This window comes from Caretta caretta, chromosome 17 (assembly GCF_965140235.1).
Source record: "Caretta caretta isolate rCarCar2 chromosome 17, rCarCar1.hap1, whole genome shotgun sequence".
Classification (NCBI taxonomy): Eukaryota; Metazoa; Chordata; order Testudines; family Cheloniidae; genus Caretta; species Caretta caretta.
Genome location: NC_134222.1, coordinates 5,521,070 through 5,545,555, shown reverse-complemented (window position 1 = coordinate 5,545,555; position 24,486 = coordinate 5,521,070). Strand labels below are relative to the sequence as shown.

General features: G+C 39.1%; 1 protein-coding gene across 2 annotated transcripts in view; it reads right to left on the bottom strand.

Moving 5' to 3' along the window:
• Positions 1-234: 234 nt before the first annotated feature.
• CLTC (clathrin heavy chain) overlaps positions 235-24,486 on the bottom strand; it is a 54,275-nt gene continuing 30,023 nt past the window's right edge. Inside the window, exons 9-33 of one of the 2 annotated variants that reach the window (XM_048823570.2) lie at positions 23,216-23,368; positions 22,527-22,649; positions 21,928-22,065; positions 21,167-21,331; positions 20,812-20,992; positions 18,992-19,155; positions 16,926-17,051; positions 16,007-16,149; positions 15,262-15,496; positions 14,563-14,685; positions 14,294-14,439; positions 13,825-14,008; positions 13,075-13,267; positions 12,244-12,401; positions 11,758-11,922; positions 11,453-11,560; positions 11,088-11,255; positions 10,573-10,722; positions 9,989-10,120; positions 9,686-9,796; positions 9,236-9,406; positions 8,733-8,954; positions 7,114-7,134; positions 3,553-3,628; positions 235-1,679 (exon numbers count right to left, since the gene is read on the bottom strand). In XM_048823570.2, the coding sequence (XP_048679527.1) occupies positions 1,555-1,679; positions 3,553-3,628; positions 7,114-7,134; positions 8,733-8,954; positions 9,236-9,406; positions 9,686-9,796; positions 9,989-10,120; positions 10,573-10,722; positions 11,088-11,255; positions 11,453-11,560; positions 11,758-11,922; positions 12,244-12,401; positions 13,075-13,267; positions 13,825-14,008; positions 14,294-14,439; positions 14,563-14,685; positions 15,262-15,496; positions 16,007-16,149; positions 16,926-17,051; positions 18,992-19,155; positions 20,812-20,992; positions 21,167-21,331; positions 21,928-22,065; positions 22,527-22,649; positions 23,216-23,368 (3,681 nt within the window). In that variant the 3' untranslated portion in view covers positions 235-1,554. The remainder of the gene's footprint in view (positions 1,680-3,552; positions 3,629-7,113; positions 7,135-8,732; positions 8,955-9,235; positions 9,407-9,685; positions 9,797-9,988; positions 10,121-10,572; positions 10,723-11,087; positions 11,256-11,452; positions 11,561-11,757; positions 11,923-12,243; positions 12,402-13,074; positions 13,268-13,824; positions 14,009-14,293; positions 14,440-14,562; positions 14,686-15,261; positions 15,497-16,006; positions 16,150-16,925; positions 17,052-18,991; positions 19,156-20,811; positions 20,993-21,166; positions 21,332-21,927; positions 22,066-22,526; positions 22,650-23,215; positions 23,369-24,486) is intronic. The other variant, XM_048823571.2, reaches the window with a different exon arrangement.

The following is a 24,486-nucleotide window of genomic DNA, read 5'->3' as shown; positions in this document are numbered from 1 at the left end:
ATTCATCAAACTGAAAGTGATCAGGAAAAACCCAGGGAGTGGAGCACACTTAGATTTAAAGTTCATTTCAGCAGAAGTTGGTTTTAACAAAATTCATAACCAGCCACTATATTAAGATTGTGCTATGGCTGAAACAGAAATGCTAAGTTTTCATGGATTGATTTGGTATGGGTATCAGTGCCTCTAGCAACAGATGCATTAAAATTGCATACTCAAATATGACAGTATTCAGCATTGTCAAACATTTAAGTCAATTTTATTTGAAGCTAAATATATTAAGGCAACTTAACATACCTAAAACATGATCTTTGTCAGTTTAACTGAAACAGACTACGACCTTAAAGTATCTCCCAGTTAAGATGCTGTAGCTGACCACATATAGCCAATTTTTGAAAAGTGCTATTTTCAACTGTCTGGTATAGTCCTCGCTATAGGAAAAGCATTAATACATATTTACTGCATAATCCATCAGTGCAAGACACTTTCCAATAGTCTCCATTCTCAATTTGTTTTGCTAAGATGATGGCCCCTCCCTTAACCTAGGAATGCTGTCTGAACTTGGGCCCCTGACACCAAGTGAATCTACAGGAATAGTTGGTCTCAATGGTTAGGTTAGTTTTGAAGAGAAAGATACATAAGTGAAACTACCACTATACAGGATGTCCACAGTCCAGTAATTTATTTTTAAATTCGAGTAATTTCAAATTGCACAGACAAAACTGAACAGCAATATTGTTTGAATTCTCTCTTCTGTACACTCAAAACAGTGATCTAAAACACCACAATATCCAACATACACAAACCTCAGGGCAGGGTTAGTAAATACACAGATTGGAATCATGGTGCTCTGTTCCCAAATGGAATGATCCCACAAAAAGCACAGGATACAGCACAAAAACATAAGGTCATCTGTTACATATGGAATGAGCAAAACACTAGCATTTTCTATAAGCAAAACCTGCATAGGTTAAGGGAAATTTTACTCATTTTTAAAAATCAGGCAAGGTTGTCCATACGCATTTTTAAATCATTTTAAGAGCTATGCAATCCAGAGTAGGATATGCTGATTAGTGTTGTCTGTCATTGGCCATCTTGCAAGTTCAAATAGAAATATCTTTGCTTTAGCATTTTCTTTGAATATACAATGAGACTTAAATGCATTTAGATAGACAGTACATATTGTCAGCTGCTCACATACACTGAACGCAAGATTCAATATTCGAGTTTCTTAACACTACAGAGTGCAAATTGGAATCTCCACAACAGCCTGTTTTAATGTTAAGAAGCAGTCCTGCAAAAAAGAGCCCACTTGAACAAAAACATTTAAGCTATTCCCCTTTCAAAGTAAAATCTAAATGACATGGAATGTGAAAAAAGATTGAACATAGGTGTGATCCAAACAGTTTGCGCTAGAAAACCATAGTCCTTCATGAAATAAAGGTTACAAGAACACAAGGCAAAATGCTTGCTTTTCCCGGTTTGAGTTGAAGCTTGGAGGGACGGTGGAGTTTCAGTAAGAAAATTTGCTAGCTCCGGATTGACTTGCACTGCACCTTACATGGTGTACCCGAAACCAGGCTGAGGTTGCCCATATGGAGGTGCGGTGTAGCCATAGCCAAAAGGTGCTTGTGGGGGAACTGCAACACTGGGTCCTGCTGTCAACATTAGCTGTGGCTGACCTGAAAATGGGAAGAGTAAAATGATTAACTCTTTCAGTCTGTTCTAGCTACTGCAGTTTGCCTGTTTCTACTTTCTTTCCCAGGAACTGTAGAAAAGATGTACAATAATTAGTTTTTACAATAATGCTGATAAAATACATTTAGGGAAGGAGATTACCTATGGAGGTCAGGCTATTTGACCACCTCAAACATTTTACTGAGTCCTTGATAATCTACCTTCCACTGCCTTTGAGTTTTCTGTTCTGCCTAGTTTATAGAAAGGAGCTATCAGCATCATTTCTAGAGGCAGCCATGTTTAAAGGATCTTTCCTCGAGAGATCTAAGGAAGTACATGGATTTAGATGCTTTGCTTTAGTTTCTAGAAGCTACTTGTAGCATATATTGTAGAAGATGGAATGGAAAATAAGTTTACTTCCCTATGACGCAGTGAGATGTTTATCCACCTTCACCTACACAATGTCCTAGCCCAGTCCCTCTAATCCCCGATCAGTTTGGATTAGTCTTGATTATGCATTTTAGGTCATAGACAGTTTAATATAGTGGCTCACCACAATCAGGCCCCACCCTCAAATTTACACCCAATACCCAAGTGCTGTAACAACCTTCTGTTTACTCCCACTTTGTCACTGCTTTCTTGTATTTATTGGACCAGCTGCCACACCCTAGTGTAATTTTACTGCAAAACCAACTAAATAGTGAGGAAGGCAATACTGTATAGGGACTTTGAGGTATTTTCTAGATACTCATAGTAGCTCAGTATTCTGGTCACAGAACTGTTCCTGTCCAGATTTGCTCAAAGTCATTTATGTTCCAATTTAAAAAAAATTATGCCAACTGGAATAAATTGGCAAACATTTAAATTTATGCAACATGATTTTCTACTAGGAGGTAAGTATATTAAAGCTATTCTGTTTATCCCTTTCTCATTTTCATACACTTTTGAGAAATTTACTTGGAACAGTCATGTTCCATCACAAAGAGTTACATAATTTATGGACCGTGCCAGTGATTTTGCACATTTGCCCTTCACCTATCTCCATGGCATTCTGCATTTTATTGCAAGTTTAGGTATGATTGGTACGTATGTCTATAGGTATTGCCACAGATCAGTCTGTGAATCGTCAACCTTCCCATAGCAGAACGTGTTTTTCTTGATACTTGTGTTCTATTTTGCTTCACAAAAGTTTAATTGTATGGTGTGCCCAAGGACCAAGCAAAAATAGGACCCTGTTGTGCAAGGCATTGTACAGAGGAGCAAACATTCCCTTGCCCAAAGGGCTTACAATTAAAAATACTTATGTGGGAGGATGCTATGCTATAATACAAAGTGAACAAGGTTATGACAGCAGTGGTTAGTTTGGGTGGATTCAGTTAGGAGGGGATTAGCTGAAGTGTGGAAGAGTGGGGTGCGGGACTAAAGGGGGAAGAGAGGTGAGGAATGAAGCTGAAGCAGCATGTATGTCTCCAGATTTCTAGTCCTCTGAAGTATGGTTAATATTTACCTTTGGTAAGAGTTCCTTGAACATGTTGGGGTATGTGCGATTTAAGAGGGCTGTGCAATCGTCAGCCAGCCTCCTACAAGGGCAGTGAAGCACCACAAACTGTATGGATTACTTTCAAAACAGACTTGGCAGAGTTAATGTAGAATTTAGATACTGCTTGTCAGACTAGTCTCAAACCAACATCACCCTGCTTAATTAGCAGAAACTTCCCACTTTCAGAGCTATTGCTTTGGATATGGGTAGGGAGAGGTGGCTTGTCAGTGTTATGCATTGAACTTTGGAAGCAATATCAATACCAATATTTAGTGCATAATTGTGTACCTGGACATTAATGCACTGATTAGTGATAAGTGAATCAAAAGAAAGGTTACCATAAACAATAGGTTGTGTTTCTGTAGCTTGCTCCTCTTCCTTTCTCAGCGACTCTGAGGCATCCAGTTTATCCACCTGGAAATACGAAGGCCCAATAATTAAAACTACCACCCCTCTCTATAGAAACATGTTACTTATTTTTCTGGCAGAGACGTGGAAAAGCCTTCGTGTACATTAACCACCCTCAAGAGAAGACCACTGCTTACAAATTCAAGTAGCAACATTGATATTGCTGCAGTCAAGTTTGTCTCAGCATTTTTCCATGAGAAAGCCCCCTGGAAGGATTTATAGGACAGCTGTAAAAAGCTCACACCAGGCTGAAATTTGGCATGCAAGGTCCCAGCCAGGGGCAACCAATTATTGTGTTTTTTTTTAAATCCTTGACCATATTTAAAATACTGTAAGGAAAGTTCACTGGAGTCATTTTAGCACTCCAGCAGCTTTAGAATGTAGAGAGAAAGTTTGTCAATCTAGTGTGAAGACAACATAAGATTGTACCAAGTTGGTACACACACACTTGGCACCACACTTCAACAAGAGTGTGCAGCAACTAGAAGATTATCCGTTCTCATTCACAATAAATAAGAAACCCTTGAACTAGACAAATGTCTCCAGTCTAGAACTTCTGTTTAAGAGAAAATTCTTACAAGGGCACAGAATAGTTATGAATACTTAACAGTATCAGTCGACAACATCTGACATTTCACTTGAGCATCAAGAAGTTAGTGAAACTAACAGCCCTAGGGAAAAGTTGGTCTGTTCACTCATGCAGTTTCTAACTTTGTATAGGGAATGCATAGACTTAAAAAGCAAAGTCAAACTATGGGGCAAGTTCTTCAGAGCCACACTGCACAGAGAGCAGTATCAGAGCATAGGTGCATAAATGCCCAGCTCCCACTGTATTTGCACAGGAGGCCAGAGTAAGTCAGCTATGTGGATCAGATACACATTTGGGGGGGGAGGGGAGAACCTATCAGTGTTTTCACCCTAATCACATTAGGGCTACTGAAAACTGGTTAGGTGCATGTTAGATCTTAGTGTATTTTTGCTATTAGTTGGCTAGTCTTCCTTCTCTTCCCCCCCACCCCTGCATAGAAACTATAGCTTTGTTTTGGGAAGTTGCTTATTTGACTATTCCACACCACTTATGAGGAGTCATCTAGCTGCTATACAGTTATAGTCATAGCTACCACAGAGACAGACTCAAATGTTCTACATCTTATGATACCGAAGATGAAGTTCTCTATTTGGAGTTGCACTAAGGTAGCATCATTGTGCCAGTAGTTTCCTCCTTAAGTACTGACAACTCAAAGGAACACAACCCACAGATACTAAACAGAGCTCTGAGATCACTTCCCTAGTTGGTACCCCAGAACTTTGATGTATCTTTGTTTGAACTATGCCAGATGTCCATAAGAGCATTAAAAAAAGGACTGCCAAACTGAGGACACAAGAACTAGCATTGGTTGTAAACATTCTGAAGCAAGCCGTCCTTCAGTCAGAAAATGAACTACATTATGGAGTCTGATGGTTTTATGAATCCATATATTCACTTGTGACCCCAGTTACCAGGCCACAGTTCATGCACAAAATACAAGTATTGGCATTTGAGAGTTGTCGCATCTTTCGCTCAATCAGGGATGAGTAGCAGAATCTTGTTTGAGAAGTTAGACACCGCACTGAAGAAAGTCAATTGTCAAGTTAGAGTCACAACAGAAAGAACGCTATTAAAAATCTTATTCAAAAAATTGCATTCAACATTAAAGTCTGTTTCAAAAATAAAATGGGATTAACTAGACTAGCTGGGAGTATTGAAATGCTGAAGCATAGATCCAGAAAGGCTCTGCATAGGATAGTGGAATATTGGAGTAGCAGCAACAGCTAAGCAGAAAGTTTCAGGTTTCCATATATTTGGCTAACCCCTAGCCCAGAATATTCTGTTTGAAGTCTCTAATGTTTGCCTTTCCTTTATCTGACCTGGTTTAGAGGCCTCTTAAAAAACCACCACACATGGAACTTAATTATGAACACAAGCTTGTTAAAAGTCTGAAGACAGTGATCCTTATACACCACTTGATTAAGCATCACTGGGTTCAATGCCCTCTTACACTGCTTTAGTAAAGTAAACTGCATTAAAAAGGCTTTTCCACAAAGACTGCAATAAGCTGCAGAGGAAAAGTAGTAACATGCGTTCAATGTTATTTTGGTGTTATGTGTGCATGAAAAAGAGGCAAGAGTACTGAAGCAAGTAGTGAGATCTGAAGATGATTGCCATACAGGCTCCCCCCAAAAACCACACGCAGCCCACAGCAATGCTTCGTAGCTTCAGGAATAGTGGGATGTAATTGCAATGACTGTTGTACATGCTCAGTTTAATAATGCAGACACTGCAGTTCAATTACCTTTTTTCCACACACACGCTTTCTTACTGCCTCACCTACTAGCTGCTGAAGGACCTTACGTGATGCGTTTTACTCAGGTTAGCCTTGAGTTCCAGTGGTGACCAAGATGGATGTATAAACAGCAGATGGTAGTTTGCACTGATTTAGTCTTCAAGCCCTTTATATAAGCTTGCCTGCCCTTTGCCCAACCACATTTAACAGACAAATGTTACACAAATTATGCCAGCATGGCTCATGTTCCAAGGAAAATTGGGAGTGGGTATAGGGTACAGAAAACAGATGGACAGAAGCTTTGGAATCTGCCCGCAGGCTGGGCATAATTGAGCAACAATAGGCAAGTGCCAGACAGGCATCAAAAGAGTTCAAGTTTTAGCATTACCACGTTACAAGGGTGTTTTGGAAAGGTAGCAAGAGGTTGGTTTTGTTGTTTTGTTTAAGAAGCTGAAGAGCCCTGAAGGCAGTCTTCTCTTTTGCTCAGCTATGAGGAATGTCATGAGGAGGGGGAGGGTAAAACACAAGACTTGATACAATAGCTTAAGTTTTAACTTACTGCATCGAAACAGACTAGCACCATAAGAACTGGAAACCTGAAGAAACATGAGGAAAAGTCTCTTCTGAAGCAGCTAGTATCTATTCTGCCTACTGTCAGCACACACATTAGTAAGAATCAATAAATCAGACTGGATCACAGTCCTTATAAATTTGCAAAAATTGCTGCTAAAGAATGTACATATGACAACTTCCTTGTTAAACCAGAGTCTCTGGCTGGAGCTGGAATAGCTTTAATTACTGCTTCTTGCAGAGAAAGTGGTTATTGTCAATTCCTGCTGTTTTGTACAGTCAATTTCTTCTGAACAGTATTATAATATTATACTTGCAGGTCAATATTAGTATCTTTAAATTAGTACTTGGACTGTGATCCAACTGATCAGCCTTCTGCCCTTCCTGAAGAGTCTATTAGCCGATTAGTAGCAAGTGTATCTACTTTTGTCCTACAGTTCTAACTATTGTAGTTTTAAACAATTTGCAGAGGCTTTAGTGAGATATTGTTGGGAAAAAAGCAGTAGCAGCAGTGTAGTAAAGGTAGGAAAGAAAACTCATGCAGTTTCTTTAGACTTAGTCCTCCAGACTTAAAGATGGAAAAGAATCAACTTTCACCTTTTCCTTTATTGCATCAACCTGCAAAGGAATTCAGAAGTGCAGCTTAGAAAAAAAATCAAATTCCATATGTAGCATATAATGGTAGAATTAGCAACATAAGAATCAGGGAAGAAACAATTGATAAGATACAAGAAAAAGAGTAAAAACAAAAGGAAACACCAGAAGTATCTGATTCAGAAAGCCAGCTGTAGTTTGTATTGGTCATTAGATTTTATTGACTAATAAGTCAAACTAGGAATACAATAAGGTAAATCCTTTTGCAGCATTTATACTCGAGGTTTAAATATATATGCACTAAAGTTCTAATTCAAGACTAGAGTGCACACACTCAAAGGTAACGTTATATTAGTTGGGACTGATGTCAAAGTATCCCATAATCACCAATAGGATACACACTTGAAAAAGTTTTCTAAAGCACTAACACCAGTTGCTTTCAACCAAAAATTTCTCTGCACTAGTTTGACTCTGCAACAAGTGGCTCTAAAACTGCCATAAAAAAAGCAAAAGCACACCACACCACACACACCCTTTGAACATCAACAGGCAAATCCTCCCTCTGTGCAACCAAATGTGCATTACTTGTTTTATCACTCAAAATAAGGTTACCTAGTAGCCCCTAGCTGTAGAAGCTTTATCATAAAAATTAGAGAATCCAAAGAATAAGTTGTATCGAAAGTGATTGACAAAAAATGCTCAAAGTCAGCGTAGCTGAAGTTGTCCAAGAAAAGTCTGGTGACACTGGAATTGAAAACACTTAAACACTAACAGGTGCTACAGTTAAATAGCTTGTGGCTTTTTCCTGGAGGTTCACACATACATAAAGCATACCCACAACGGAAAGTTTAAAGCTCCAGAGGAAAAAAATTCCTCTATAGTCAGATTTATCTGGACAGTCTTGCTGGAAGGAAAGCATCCTAAAAATAAAGGAGTTTCTTCAAACAAAAGAGCAAGCAAGAGTGAAAAGAGGCTAGTTAAAACTAGAGTTGTGTGTCTTATGTCCTTGAACATATGTTCAAGTAGTCTGCTTCATAAACACTTACATTTCAGAGATTCCACTCCAAAATGAGTCTAGATTGAGAGGATTACAATTAGTCATATTTCAATTCACTGTATCCTTTGATTATTCAAGTAATTGCTGAGCTATGCAAAACACTAATTTTTTCCACTTAAGAGCATGGCAGACATGTAGATTTAAGAGTGTTTATAAAACATCTGTTCCAATATTCCTGTCCACTAAACAAAAGGTTCTCTGGGAATGCTAACCCATAATGCATGGGTAGTTTCCAGACTTCCCTATAGTCTGGGGGGGGGGGAGGAGGAGGAGGGAGGGGTGTAGGAGAAGAACAGTTCTTTGACAAGGAGAAAATTTTGGCACTAGAATCACATTATCTATGGGTTCAGCAGAGAACTATTACAGATGCAAGTTCTTCTAACTAGTAGCTAGGGAACTATCTGTGGGTGTTTCATTTTTCCTAGCAGGTATCACTTAAAAGTGAAGCCTTTCTCCCCTGATGAACTGAAAATAAGAGTGAACGTAAGTCAAGGCAGACATTTGACAAAGCCAGTATCAAGATTAGTGGCAGGTGAAAGTCTCAACCAACAGAAATAGCTTTTACCTTGGTCAAGTACTCCTTCATGACCTGAATAAAATAGGGCATGGCAAAGTCCATGATGTTGTGCCTCCATGCAGTTTCCAAGACAACATCTGGCCTTAGAAGGTCATAACAGGTGAAGAGACAAGCTCCAAAACACTCTCTCTTTTCTTCCTGCAAGAACCACTGCAGCAATTCTTCTGCTAACTCTGTATCTTTGGATTCTGAAGCATATTGCATTGCATCCTACAAAAGAACACGAAGAACAAAACCTCTCATTAAAAGAGCCACATCTAATATGCTGGAGCAGGAACTGTGCTAGGCATGCCAAGTTTGGTCAAAGCAGTAATGAGCCATTCCAAAAAAGCTATCTTGGGGATTTAGACTTCCAAGATGCACAAAAACAGCTTTTGAAGTACATTATAGCAATACTATCAAAGGGGGTAGGATCACTCATACTAGTATTAAAGTAAGCTATGTGAACATAGGTCTGCATAGCTTTAATGTTCTATATTCCAGTCTGTTACCTTGTATAGTCTGTCTTTCTTGCAAAGTTCTACACTCTGTTTCCAGCGATTGTTGCCTTTAAAGAGATATGCAGCAATTCTTCTGAACTCAATCAGCTCGTGCTTCTCCAAACGCTGAGCAAGGGAGATGTTGTCAAAGTTGTCATAGGCATCTATAGATGTCCTAAGAGCCTGAATTGGAATAGAATGGAGTCATTCAAACGTCAGTGCTCGTGTTCCAGAAAGGGTCAACCAATTTACGTTTTAGATACCACTTGAGCTGTTTGCAGAGTGGTTTGCAGAGTTCCTTTGCTCAAACTTTTGAGTCTATTTTCAGATCTAAAGTAATCCTGCAGTTTGTTACTGCAGTTAATGGATGCATAGTTATACCAATTAGCTCTTCTCTACCAATTAGCATTCACAAAAGAAAGGTGTTTTAAACAAGGGCAATTTTTTTAAAAAAAAGCCTACCTGATAGTCTTCTTCTATAATGAAGAGATTATTCAGAGACTCATTCACTGATTTGTTGTTGTGGTTTTGAACTGAGCGCAAGTAGGGTTTAACAAGGGGAAGCTGTTTAGCCTTTAAGAGAAGAAGTTTTGACATGAGAATCCTGAATATAACAATATAGCACACCATAAGCTTATAGATGTCCGTCGCAGATACATTCACTGTCATTTACTCAACTGGAGTTGTAAACCTTTAGATGTTGCCAAATGCTTCATCTCCACTTGTAAAGTCTCTCATAATTATAGGAAAATGAAAACCAGTTACCTTACTGAAGAAGTTTACAGCACGAGTATGATCCAGCCGGGGAGACAGCACCATCAACAGATCATTGAGCAAGAGGGGTTTAAATTCCAAATAAAACTGGATTGCTTTATAATACAGCTCCACATTGGCCACCTAGAGACAGCACAGAGGATCATTTAATAGATCTTTACATACTTGTTCCATGGTGTTTATGTATTTCTGCATGGATTTTTCTGGTTCGTTACCTCTAATGAAAATAAGACCCTTAAGTTACCTAAAGCATGTCTGCCAGCATTAAGAAATTTTGCTTTAGAGATTTCAGATTTGCTCAGTTTATTTTGTGCTATTTGATTAAATATAAACCTTCAAAGGGTAATCTAATCATTTGTGGCATTGTAAGTCTACTTGGTATTTTACCATATATCCAGGATCCCTGACATAAGCTTAAAGATAGCGATGTAGAAGAGAAAAACGTTATGCTGAAACTAGTACCAGTTTAAGCTAGGATAGCTTCTAATCAGGAGGCCATTAGCTAGAATACAAATCAAACATGCAGAACAGTGTTGCCTTTAAAGAGGCATTTCTCACACCAGATCAGGCAGTACCTTAGTGATGATATCTTTGAACTGTCCTTCTTTCCATGCATCTGTTGGGTGATTCATCATTGTGATGATGGCATTATCATACTCTTCATATTTATCATACAAGAACACCAGCTCTGCCCAAAGATGGGCTTGTTCTGCAGCTCTTAGCACCTATACACAGAATGTAAGTGTTTAAATACAAGTTTAATAGAGCAAAAAAAAATTAAGGCCACAAGGGGCCATTATGATAATCTAGTCTGACCTCCTGCATAACACAGGTTAGTGGTTTTCAGCCAGTGGTTGGTCATCAATAGCTTTCAGCACTCTTTCAGCTTTGAAATCCATCAGTTAACTTCAGAGCACTGATTTACTTTTATCTTGGTATTTCGTTAGTGTTGAAGCTTAATAGATCAGGTGGTTTTATTAAGTGTGAAAATCTTGTAATTTCATTAAAATTTAGTTTATGCAACAAACTGTTCTACATGCTATCCAGAACGGTTTAAAAATACACCTCACATAGGTTTCGAGACTGTTACCTTGGGAATGTTGACTCTGGACCAGAATAGTTCCAAGTGCTCCCTCATCTTCTGGGGTTTGAATTTGGAGTAGAGAATTGCTAGCTCTGTAAACATTCCCATGTGGGCACGCTCAAGTCCCAATGCTGCTTCCAACATAGTTATCAACTCTTCAAAGTATCCACGATCCTTAAGAGACAGGTACAGTTAAAGACCAGCTGTAGCAAGAAGTTAGGTACTAAATGGATAAAGAGACAGCATGCCAAGTTTGAAGCAAAGGTGATCCTGTAACACCGAGTTACAGTAGCATCTGTGCAGGCATATTTTGGTTGATGCTTTCAGTAGCATTAGAATTAGGAGTATCTAGTACATGTCCTCGTCATTACCTGGTAATAGTTGATGAGCTCTTCCAATTCATCTGCATGCACTACGATATGAAGTCCACACATCTGGGCTAGACGGAACTCTTTCCCATCAACACATGCAAAGCAAACCTGAAATTCAAGTGATAACAATTAAGTTTTGTCCAGTTTATGAAAAAGCACAGCTCTATCCAATTGTATACCGAAGAATCCTGTCAACATAGGTATATTAGGATTTAAGAAACACTGTTGGTAAGATTAAATATAATCTCCGAGACAACCTCTTTGGATATTTTACTGAGCTGAACTCATAAGACAGGGTAATTTACCTCTTTCCATGTTCGAGTGCTGTTTGCTTTCCGAGCACCGTCAACAGCTGCTTGGTATTCACCTAGGTGAACCAATGTGGATGCCAAACGGCCGAAATTTGACACGTTGTTATACAATAGCTTAGCAGCATCGTACATCTTCTCATCATAGCAGCGATCACCAACCTAAGATTAAGTTGGAACATTAGTCTTCTAGACTAGCCACACGAATAGAATTTTATAGTGAAACTGATCTTAAAGGATTTCTAAAATTAGATCCATTCTGAAGTCTGAGGAAGTTCTAGCCACTAGCTAGTATGTCTAAAGCTATTAGACAAAAGTGAATTCTGCCTCAAGTTTTTTGTATTTTATTAGACTTCTTGAAGAACTACATCACATCACATTAAACCCAATAAATTCTTGGCAGGCCAAAGCTTGGCATTCTTACTGGCTGAACCCCAAAATCCTATTACTATGACAGCTAAGGAACCAAGAGCAGAAACTCACTTGCTGTATATGAGCGTTATTAGGTCCATTTATGAATTCTTCCAGCTCAGCTAGACGGTTTGTTTTAGCAAGAGCAAAAATGAGTTCTGTCTCCACATAGGACTCTCGTGCTTTTTTGCGTGCCATCTGTAGGTATTTCACCAGCTCTTCCCAGTTCCCTAGGTGAAGCAACTTCACATTAAAAATGGTAACTTTTCATGATTGAATCACCTATAGTTTGAGAATGAACAGGACTAGAAGTTTGCTCTGTTAAGTTAGTTTTACAATGATAATTTCTGTAGGTAGCAAACATTACTTTAGCCAGGACCAAGGCAAGAGAATTTGCCATTATGAGTGGCCAGCCTCTCGTGCTAGAGACTATAATGATCTGAGTTAATTGTTGCCCTTTTACTATAGGAAACATTTAAAGCTCTATCAGTTAACTTGCATTTTACTTTACTATCGTTAGAGTTGTTAAAAAGCAGTGCTCACTATGTGGAATTCAGAAGCCTAGTGAAAATTTAACTCTGCAGCTAGAACAGCTGACCAGGAGAGGGCAGCAAGAACTACAGAGGAGCTAGCAGTGATATATATTCATTTGATCAACCATATTTGAGGAATGCTGTCAACCTGAGATTTGACCTTTGATCATTTTAGTATTATGAGATACAGATCTAACATTTTCTAGTTCAGCAGAATTTAGTGCTACCCATAACACTAGCAGGTAAGAGTTTCAGATCGTAGCGTCAGCTGTTGTAGTTATTTAAATGACATGCTTTGGTTAAACTTCAGATATCCGAACATACCAGAACAGCACAGAAGATTCAGTTAAACAAAAACTGAAAATCCTACCGCTAGCATTGGCAGCTTGAACAACTTCCATGTAGGAGGAAGGATCATCTGCTTTAATGTAGGAGTCAATTGCTTCTTTTACCATCCCTTTCTGAAGCTGGGCTTTAGCAAGCTGACTCCACACAGCAGGCTCATTGCAGCGTTCAGCAAATTCATAGGCACGATCCAGGTTTCCAATGTGTTCAATCAATACCTGAGGAAATGGTAGCATGTCAGTCACCATCAGTACAGAAAAAAAACATTCGTCTTAAGTTTCCAGAGAACTAATGAGTTGCACTCAACCCATTAGTTCTGTTTTCTTCTTTAGACCAGGAAGTAATCAAGGTTTGTTGTTGGTTCTTTGAGAGCCAGTCTTGCTAACGCTCAGCATGACTCTTCCAAGAACTGCTTACTTCTCTTCCACTTTCTGCAAGAGAACTCTGAAGGGGCAAGCCTAAGAATGCTTAAGTAGAATATAGTTAAAGTCTAAACTCAGCTGTGTAGCTTTTACTTCAAACACTCAAGGTTTGTATAATCAAAATAGAGGCAAAATTTCAGCAGTTGAGAGAGAAACTAGATAAGCCAGGAAGCAACAGGAAAGTGACAGTCCTGTCATCTTTGGAAGGAGATGCTTCTGCTGGTAGTCCACTTTAAAAAAAAAAGCACACATCAGCAAAGCCAGGAGCACACTCGGCTATTCAGGCTTTTATGCTGTCTCAAAAGCTTAAAGATTTCCTAATTGTAGAATCAGACTAGAATTTATGATGATACCTGCACAGCTGAGGTGTTGACATCAAATTTCCTGAAGATGGCAAAAGCCTCCTCAAAAAGCTCATTACTGATAGCAATGTTAGCAATATCTGGAGCATCATAATTATCCAGACGGTTGATATATTCCATGACACGAGTACGGTCAGCTTTAATAGCTGTGAGAATAAGGAGGTTTTGCAGATTCCTAGTAAGAAACAGACAAAGCAATTAGTGAGTGCCGAGTCAGTTACTTCAGATTAAAAACCACTGGCTATTGTTAGAGGTGAATACTGTATGAAACTCAAATCCAAGGCCCTTATCCTAAACTCTCATCCCCAAACCAAAGAGTGAACTTTAGCAGCTCCCCAAAATTATGTTTACTCCCCAAAGCAGCTGGAATTTTTACTGCAGCAAGCCCTAGCCCAGAGCTAGACTGCTTCAGTGAAGTCTGTTGTAGCTGCCTATATATGGTTTAGAACTTTTTACGCACCTGTGTTCACTGAACACAGAGTTATCAAGAACTATTTTCTCCAGCAGTTCAATGAGCTCATTGGGAAGATCAGCAGTCATGAAAGCTTTTACAGTAACAGACACTTCTTCAGGGTCCTGCGTCTCAGACAGTGCAGTCTGCACAACCTAGAGACAGAAGAGTCAAGCCATGGATAAGCTATAGTCAGCAAGTTGCAAATACTTCACCTTCAATCATAGCTAGTTCTGTCATTATGTTAAAAGTAATAGGAAGTTTGAGGGAGACTATACCTGGTCAATAAGTGGTCTTCTGTAAGGATTGCTTTCCAGCAGTACACTCCCCCACAATTCAGGATCCTTACGGCGAACTAAGTAACGTGAAAGGCTCTTGAAGAGGGAGTTTTCATTGCATACCTAAGTGACAAAAAGGTAGATAAGTGAAGTCATCTGAAATTACTTAAAGCAAATCTTAATAGATTCATAGAAATGTGAGGATGGAAGGCACCTCAAGAGGTCATCTAGTCCAGCCCCCTGTGCTAAGCCAGGGTGAAACATACCAAGGAGACACTGATTTTTCTAAATCTCCAAATCTTGGGACTGGGAAGACCAACAAGTTAACTTCTAATTATGTGGTGTGAGTTTGACAGTAAATAAAGCTCATTTCAAGATTTATATCAGAAATTGGAGGAGGACTTTCCACAACACAGTCACTGGAAATTCAAAGCAATCTCACTGCTTTCAAATTTGGACCAGATCCTTGGAAGAGGAGTTTCATTTAGATGAAAAAGTAATCTAACAGAGACATGCCTTTTAAAAAAAGGTCATGGTGCTATACTTATGCCAGTTAATTCCCACTTTTAACTTCTGCTGCAAAAGCAGCTGTTTGTTGCAGTAGTGCATAAATCTCTTCCCCAAGATCAAATACGTTTTTTTTTTTTAATTTGTGGGTGATTCCACCCCATTTTCCCTGAACTCACTGGATATACGCACATTAATAAGCTCCAAGTCACACTGCCCACGCTCATAAGCCACACATGCCAAATGAGGGTCTCTCTTCTCACAGTACTTCCCCACAACACGACTGTCATAGTAGGGATTCTCACGCAGAAATCTTTCTGGGTTGTTGTTGCTGTCTATGTAGATTTTGGCCAGTGCATTATGAGTAGCAGGTTCCTCACAACCCTCATGAATTCTTGCTTCTAACCATGGAAGGAGCAGTTTTAGCCTAGAACAAATATATTAGTTTTATTAACAAGCCTGCAGGATCTACCCAACCGAGAGACCTCCCCAGTTTCTTCCTGAAGGCATTACTCATCCTCCTACCATTGTGTGTATTTCCCTCTCAAAATTTCTTTATTGAAAGCTATCAAGTTAGTCGAATGCCAAAAACCAAAAGCCACCTCCATTAAGTCTTAATTGCAATGCCATCAAAGCATCCAGATGCACCTCAAGAGTCTACAATTAAAGATCTATTCTTTTCCATTAGCTCCCCCCAGTGTTCCATACAGGACACTACTGGAAACTAAGGGAGAAACTTGTCACAAGGCTATAAATTTGTCTTTTATCATTTAAATCACTGTAATAAAACGATAGCCTAATGAAGGTCTACACCTTTTTCCTTTACAGACAGACCCTAAGCTTTAACCACAAACTAACAATCAGAAATTACTAAAGTTAGAAACATTAGCTCTAATCAGAAACATGTACAGAGATGGTTATTTGTGGAGTTGGATACCTGTTTCTTTTTTCTACTTCTGCAACAAGCTCATCAGTGGAGAATTGACCTCTCACAACAAGGATCAAGTTCTTTATCACATCTTCAGAACAATCCACATCAAGCAGTCCCCCAATGACAACAGGCAGACGGCTTGGATTCACCTAGGGCAACAAGAACACTTTAGTAAAGTGACAAATTGGAGTACCAACCATGGAGAGATTGTATGTTCCTTCCCTGAGAATCCATTTGCATGTATGAGAATTGCTAGAATATTGTTCAACTTCAAGTGGGCCTGCTTCATTTTCCCTACCTGGGCTCAGAAAAGCTCCTGAAGACCATGACCGGTTGAGGCAGATACTATGGATTTCTCAATCATGTGAAGACTGACAAGAACTTACATCTTCCTCAGACTTCAGCAACAGAGATAAATAGGTGAAGTATGTAATGTGCTATTCTCATTTTTATGGGGAAAGAAAAAGGTGTTTTAGGCCATTGTGGCATTCCCTTCAAACGCAGCAGCTGTACTAGCTTTCATGGAGAGGGAATGGATTTGTTGTACTAACAGAAGGAATTAATAATGAAGAATCAAGTAAAAATGTTTTGGAGGTTGAACCCTCCTTCCCAGAAAAAGGTCTGTTTTCACTAATAAGGTGGCCAGAAGCAGAACCAATCACTTAGGAGAAGGACCGTTTGTGTTCTGAAATTATATAGCTATTTGTTGAGAGCACAAAGGAAGTTACATGGTTAACGTCCTCTCCAAGATGGATAGCAAGCTTCAAAGTCGGTTTGTTTGAAGTGATTTAGATTATGGATTTTGTGGTGTTGGTATTGCATGCATTGGTAGCCATGACCGTCCCTGTGAAAAGAAACTGGATGAGACCATATTAAGCCATTTGGACAGAAGGCTTTTAAGTCCCTCTGGAAATATGGCTCTTACCTTCTGTACGTAAATCTCAATATATTTTTGGAGATTATTTCTATACAGGTACAGCACGAGGTCATGGACAAAGTCAAAGCGATCACATACAATGATCAGTGGTAACTGGTCAGTCAGTTTTGCTTCCTGCAAAGAAAAAAAGCAGAAATATGAATTACTACATTAAAACTGGAGAAAGTTGATAAATGAGGCAAGTCTGAGGAGACCAGTCTGATCAGAGATAGTTTACTGTTTTTAAATCTCAGCTGTTTTGGTTTCCTAAACTAATTTACCTGACAGCATGTTACTATTGTTCCCACTTCTTTGAAGCCATGCACACATAGTGAATTATAAACAGGTGTAAACCTTGACAATACCTAGAGCAAAAAACCATCTGAAATGTCAGTCACTGGTCCTTGGCACACCCACATCTACAAAAAACAATTTTACAACACAGGACAACGAGTATTACAAACCTAAGCTATACTTCAGCATTTGTGAACTGCCACTGGTGTTCAGTGTGCAGGATTAACACTCTGGGATCGCAACAGGAATCTAACAAAACCATTTTAAGGATGATGTGGTCTCAGTCATGTGCGAGATGACCAGATATGCATGATTTGAGCTAGTTTCCTCACCTCACACCTTAATCTGAAGCATTTCTGGCATCCCCAAGGAACCCACTGTTTCTGAATTTAACTAGGATACCCATGCAGGGTCACATCTATCTTAAGAACCTACCAAACTACTGCACTGTTGAATCACTGACTTGTGACTGCAGGAGGTCAAAAAAATCAGAGCGTGCATCAGTAATCTGCATGTCTAAAGACCTTTGGGAATGAATGCCCCAAAATCTGGCAAAAAGGCAACATGTCTAAATAAGCTAAAGTGGCAGCCAAATACTATACATTTAGAGTACCCTGAAGAATCAACCTTGTCAGACCCAGCTACTGAAAGCTGTTTAACATGCACATCCCAGAATGTAATTCTACATACAAATTGACACTGAAGGAGTTAACAGACTGGGAGACCTAATCCGGGGGATTTACCTGGTACATGTCCTGCACATTCCACAGACACAAGGAACAGCACAAAAAATAACAATTTCCATCAGGAATTTGTTGACAGTAACCATTCATTGAGGATAATTTGTTGTAAACAGAAAGACCTGTTGAGTTATACACACAAAAATCTTCCCCCAATAATAGCAACTTTTTTCCTTAAGAGTTTATTTTCTGGGACATTAAAACAAAGTTTTTCTACATGACAGATGAGAGAAGTGTTAAGCAGCAATAGGTGTATTATGCTATTTAACAGATTTTGCTGTCACACACCATGAAATGGCTATACAACCAGGACAAAGTGTGAAGGCAGGAAATGTTCCCAGATAAAGGCTGATTCTCTGGCAAGTGTGTTTAGAAACAACCTTAGGTAGTTGTATTGACTGACATGGCCATAGACAGTGTAACAATGCCAACTGGCTACTGATTTTCAACTTCATACATGGTATCTTTCCAGCCTCAAACCTGAAGATCTGACATCAGTAGAGCATGTTATGGATACCACTAATTCTCTAATAGTTATTTTCACAGAACAGCTATCATGTAGTAGTAAGAAACTGACGTGGGGTTTGAGATTACGGCATTTATTAGTGTGGGAAAAAGAAAAAGAAAAAAAGACTTAACAGGTGACTTCTAGAACTTTTTCCATTTATAGCTCACGTAATTAAATCCAACTGGCATCATATGTTCCAGTTATGACTGTTTATTCAATGGTGTCCAACTCTAAGATGCTAGGGAACAGACTGGCTCAGCAGTATCCTCCAATACAGGTAATTTCTGCTGACTTACGGATGCACATGTGGCCTGAGGAACGGCATTCATCTTTCCTATATTCCAAACAGTCTCCATATTAGAAACTGCTTAAAGAGATTAAGAACTGTTTTGGACTTTCATAGGTCTATGTGCAATCCAGAGCGCCTGTTCTCAAGACATCACTACTTAGTGGTGTACCCTAGTGGAAGTGGATAAGTAACAAGCAATCCTGCTGCAAAATAGAAAATACTGCAATGCTAGTCAACTCTTTACCTTGAGGAAGTTTTTAACACGTTCTGGATCATAGCAATTGCTTTCTCTGCAGATTCTTTCCACTTCTTTAATTTGCCCTGTCTTGCATGCAGCTTGGATATATTTGAAGTGCACATCTGGGTCCTGGCTGAAGTTTACAATTGAGCCCAAGAAATAAAATAGACCTTAAGGGAAACAAAGACTCAATATGAATAGTCTTCATACCAAATAAAAATCAAGCTGATTATGTGACAGCTTGCTCTAAGGACTTCTCATAAGTCTCAGACTGCAGCAAGGGAGCCATAGGATGCCTAAGACATATTTGAACTGGAGAAACTAAACAGTGGAACACCACACAGAAGTGGAATTGTAGCTGACGTGCAGTACTGTAATCTCTTCAGTGACAGAGAAAGCTTGCACAGAAGATAGTTTAAGGCTCTTTGGAGCCATGCAAGCAATAGCAAAGTCACAAGTCATCCCTCTCCCTCTGCATACGTTACACAAGTCCATCTGCTCTGGGCAAGTAACTGAAGATTTATAGTCCAGTCTGGCTAGGTAAATTCACTCCTTCCTTCATTTTGGGCAGTCAGTGGTCCTGTACACTCAAGCTGTAGCTGAATCATGGTGCAAGCAGGCCAACTGAAACTGCCATTCACTTCCATTTTTAATTTCCCCATATGGTTGAGAGGATGGAATACATGGCATACTTCGGAAAAGTATTCAGCAGCTCTGCTTCTAAGATGCTCCCTGGTAGGTACACATAAATAAGTGTGCAGTATTCAGCTAGCTCAGTTTTCCATGTATCTAATGTCTCTTGCACAAAGTTTGATCCTGCTATGCCAACTGTTAACACTCCTTACTTCACTGCCCGCAAATGCAGGCGGCGATAGCTTGCTACAGGCCACACAAAAATAGGATTAAGGTCAAGTGTTATTTAATAATTACATGCGTAAAGCAACTGCCATGTCAGATAAACGTTCTTGAACAATCACTTTCCTGAAGTCTCAATGAAATAAATGGCCAAAAGGCTAATGCTTAATAGTGAGTTTTTGTCAATGCTGTTTAGCTACAGGCTTTTTATACAGAAAGCAGCTTTGAAAGGGGACCCTGTTCACCTACGACAGAGGCAAGATGTTCCCTTATACAAAAAGTTGGAAAGAAAAGCTTTCCAAGGGCTACTGTCTCCATCTATTCCTATCCCAACTCCAGATCCCATTGTCCACTGGCATGTTGGCCTGTTCAAAATCTGCAGTACCACTTAAGCAATTTAGGATATCTTTTTTCCTGTACAGATGCTGAAAGTAGATAAGAGTTCAGTAAGAAAGGACTGACAAAAGAATGGGGAATGGCTAAACTAGCCAACAAGAGGGTGGGTGTAGAGGAGATACAAGTATACAGAACTAAGCTCTAAATATGAGTAGCCACCAGCAGAGTTTAGAAAAGCATAAAAAAGGTGAGAAGTAGCTGCCAGCTTTCCTAAGTTTCTGATGCAGACACACGTTGCCCTTTTCCCCCATGGAGATCCTTTTACCAGTCTGTTCTAAAGGCCTTCACCAAGAATCTACTAAAAACTTAATAGTTTACCCAAGAAGTTTCCTGGCAGGAGTGCAATTGGACAGTGAAGTAGTCAAAATGGTAGGATTTAGACCAACTTCTCAAACTGTTGCTTTTGGAGGGTCAGACAAGCCCTCTAAAGTGGAACTTCCTAATGTCTATCAGGTTGCCAAATGGACTCAGCACTCCTATGCACACTAGCATACAGACTATTACATCTGCAATAGAATAGATTATGTTTAAGAAAGTGAAGTAATGCTAAACAAAGTATTCCCATTGCATCTTACCTTCAAAGCTCTTAAAAGACTCAAACAGCTCAATAAGTGACTGTGTTGACAGCTGTTCATGATATTTTGAAGCTACCTGAACACAAATCTGCAGGTTTTGACGAATGTTAGCAGAAAGCATGGCACGCAGACACTCCAGAGAGTCTTCTACTGATAGGGAGCCAAAATAATTCACCAGCCACTAGAGAGAGACAGCAAGATCATTACAAAAGATTCTCCATATAAAAAATGTTAAGCACCAATTTTAAAGCTGCATAAATATTGTAATTTGAAAGATACACTGCTTGAAGTGTGATAATTTTAAGATCCTGGAAGGTAAGCTAGCCAAACCTCTACAAAATTTTGGATTCTGTACCTCAGGGTTGAGAAGATGAGTGTGAACTACTGCACGCTTGATATCATACAAGTCAGTGAAGTGTTCTAATGCTCTCTGCAGCAGGCCAGCTTTCTCACACAGCTGTGCAATGTGAGCCCGGTCATAGTGAGTAAACATCTGGTTTCCCAAGATCGCATCTGCAACCTATAAAGGGACAGTTGGAACAAGACTGGGTTTATTCTAGTTCTGGAGTTTGTACATTAGATTCTGCATACGACTCATCAGGAAAACTACAATAAATTACTAACCCAAATCAGAATGAAATCTTGAACTACAGAAGATCCCATGACTACTTTAAAGAGGTCACTTAAGATACTAGAATTAGAGCCAGGGTTAATGGTAGGTTCATAGGCATGAACTTTGGAGCCAGATCCAGATTTTTTGGGGGGGGGTGGGGTGGGGTGGAGTGGAGTGGAGAGGACAAAGGGTTGTTGGCTTAACTTGATATTTAATATTATGGCACAGTATAAACAGGGAAGTTGTTAGACCTGAAATATGTAGATCCTAGCTTAATATCTGACTGGGAACAAAAAACGCTTTTGAAATAATTAGTTCTCGGCAAAGTTATACTCATTTTCATTGACTTTAAAAGGTGTATCTAGTCAGATATTAAGCTAAGCTGAAACCCATAAACTACTATAATATCTTCTAAAATTTTTCATACCTATGCTGATGGAAGTTTGGTTACAAGATACAAAAACCTGATCAACTGTCAGTTTGAGGACATCTATAAGACATACCTGAGGTGCATGCATGAGATTCATCTCGAGTAAACGTGTTTGCAGGGGACCCTCAGAAGGGCGATTATTCTTCAATGCATCCAGCAAGAAGGCAGTACACTGCTGAATTAGGTTGTACTCCATAAACACATCCACTATCTGCAAAAAAAGAAGTGTACTATTTTGGAACTGCAGTACTAGTTTCAGTGTAAAGGTTCCATTTCAAGACATTAACAAGTTTAGTTTTAAATATGAAAGTTTAGATGCAGTCCACAAGATCTAGTTTGATTTTACTAGCATTATCCCAGTCCATCAATGAGAGCACTTGTTTCGTGTTCTTGTAATAGTAGGATTGCCTCCTCATGAGGATGAGGAAGTTCAATTAACAGGTTATGCTTGAAACCCTCACAAGGCAGAGCCAAGTACCTGAGCTATCACTTCCTTGGAAACACTGCTGAAACAATTGCTTTTCAGTGTTAGAAAAAAATTAATTTTGAAAAGCCACGTCTTCAGGAGACAATTTAATACCCTTTCTCCACTGGCAGCTTTAAGTGGTAGGCATGAATCCCAACTCATTTGCTTAACAGTCTTAAGATTTGCAAGGTATTTAAAGTTAATACTTGTGTGATATCTGCAAGAGGTTCTTCATCCTGAACTAGCATTTGAGCAAACTGCTGTCCTTGGTCAGGGCTGATTCGCATTACATTCCTCAGCAGGAAAATCCAATCTGGAGTATACCCAACCTGTAAGAGTAGCCATAATAAAAAGTGTTAGTGCTTCAAGAGAAGCTAAATAAAGTCTCAACAGATACAGAGCCAAGGAGCAGCTACATGAAAGCATCAGGAATCAGTTCTTGTACATGAAGAATCTGCACTCATTTGGGTATCTCAAAGCACTTTTCCCATCTGTGTGGGGAATGTAAAAAAAGCTAAATGGGTAGACAAGCATAGAGCTGTTGCCCAAGATGAGTCAGTGGCTCAGTCAAGATTTTAACTCAGGAGTATCACACACTCCCTTTAAGTAGTATGCTAAAGTGCAAGTTTTTAAATTAAAAGGATAGTCTTGAATGCAATATTCATATTTAGCTAAACGTTCTAGAAAAATAGGTATCCTATGAGATTAACACATTTGTGCCATTATGATACAATTGTTTAAAAAAACAAACTGACTAATAAAACAAAAGTTCTGAAATATGCTAAAAGTAGTCTCTTAAATCCAAAGTAGTTCCCCTTAATTTATGCTCCTGAATTCAGTAAGGTTTACAGTTTCAAATGCAAATGTTACCTATATGTAGTTAGCACAGCCTCACCTTCTTAGCATACAGAACAATCTTCTGGACTTGTCCTGTTTCAGCAAAACATTGAATGACCTTGTTAGGAACATTAGCTCTTAGATAGACACTAAGTGCCAGGGTAGGGTCCACAGACTTCACTAGATCTCCTAATTCCTCTGAACACTCCAACTGTTTAGAAAGAATATAGTTAAGAACAATTCATTTTAATAAATATAGACTGGATGAAGGTAGATTACATATTCTAGGTTTAAAGAGTATTCATGGTACAGTGCTGGGATAACAATCTTCATATACATATATATACACACACACACACCCCCCCACCAGGTTGAGAAGATGTCAAAGTATTTTCCAGTAACTGTGGACTTAACAGTCTAAATCGCTTTATGAAAGATGCATCCTAGCTAGTCATTGTTCATGGGCCAAAGTTATTACGAGATTTAGCTTTACAAAAATATTTCAGGTTGTACCCTACATCTGTGGTGGCAGCAATACAAAGGACTACATTCCTTAAATCTCAAACTATGATAAGATTAAGGGACACGTGTATCCTTGTTTTATTTCTTCAGTGTAAATTGGATCATTTTTCAGTTTGCCTTTGTTTGGATTTTATTCCCTCTATCCTCCAGGTTTGGTTAACAGCACCTTGTGAAAAAATCCTAAACCATAAAAATCCTAGTCAGACTAGAGACCAACTGGCAATGATCCACTATGTCTGCATTAAAATTCTTGTTCTGGTTCTTCTAAATTGGGGCAAGAATATACTTGTTCAGCATTGTGAGAAGGACTGGCTTACATCATTTGCTAGTGTCATCTCCCTCCAGCTAATTAAGGAGTGGCTCAAAAAAAAAGTGTCCCTGCCCACAGCATGGCATGAGTCACAGTAGGCATGACAAGGGACTTGAATAAAAAAGGTTTCTTTAGAAATAGGGAAGACTGAAATCTCTGAAGGGACACTCCTAACAAATTATATTCTTCACACATACACTCCTGCCTTGACTTAGCACAGTGTCTTGGGAAGTTAAAACAGTTGTCAGTGCATCAGTCAGTGGGTAGTAGATTCATGTAAAAGCATCATGGAGATATATAGTTACACTGAAGAACTTGCTAGGTCTATATTCAAGGGGAAAACAAACAAAAAAAACCACTTGATTCCACTACAAGACATCTATCCCACAAAGATGACAATGCACATAAGTCACATTACTGATTTTTGTACAGGATATAGGTCTTAGTCCTTGCAGTGCCCACGACATGGCTGCTACTAGTAGAGATTACCCAAAATT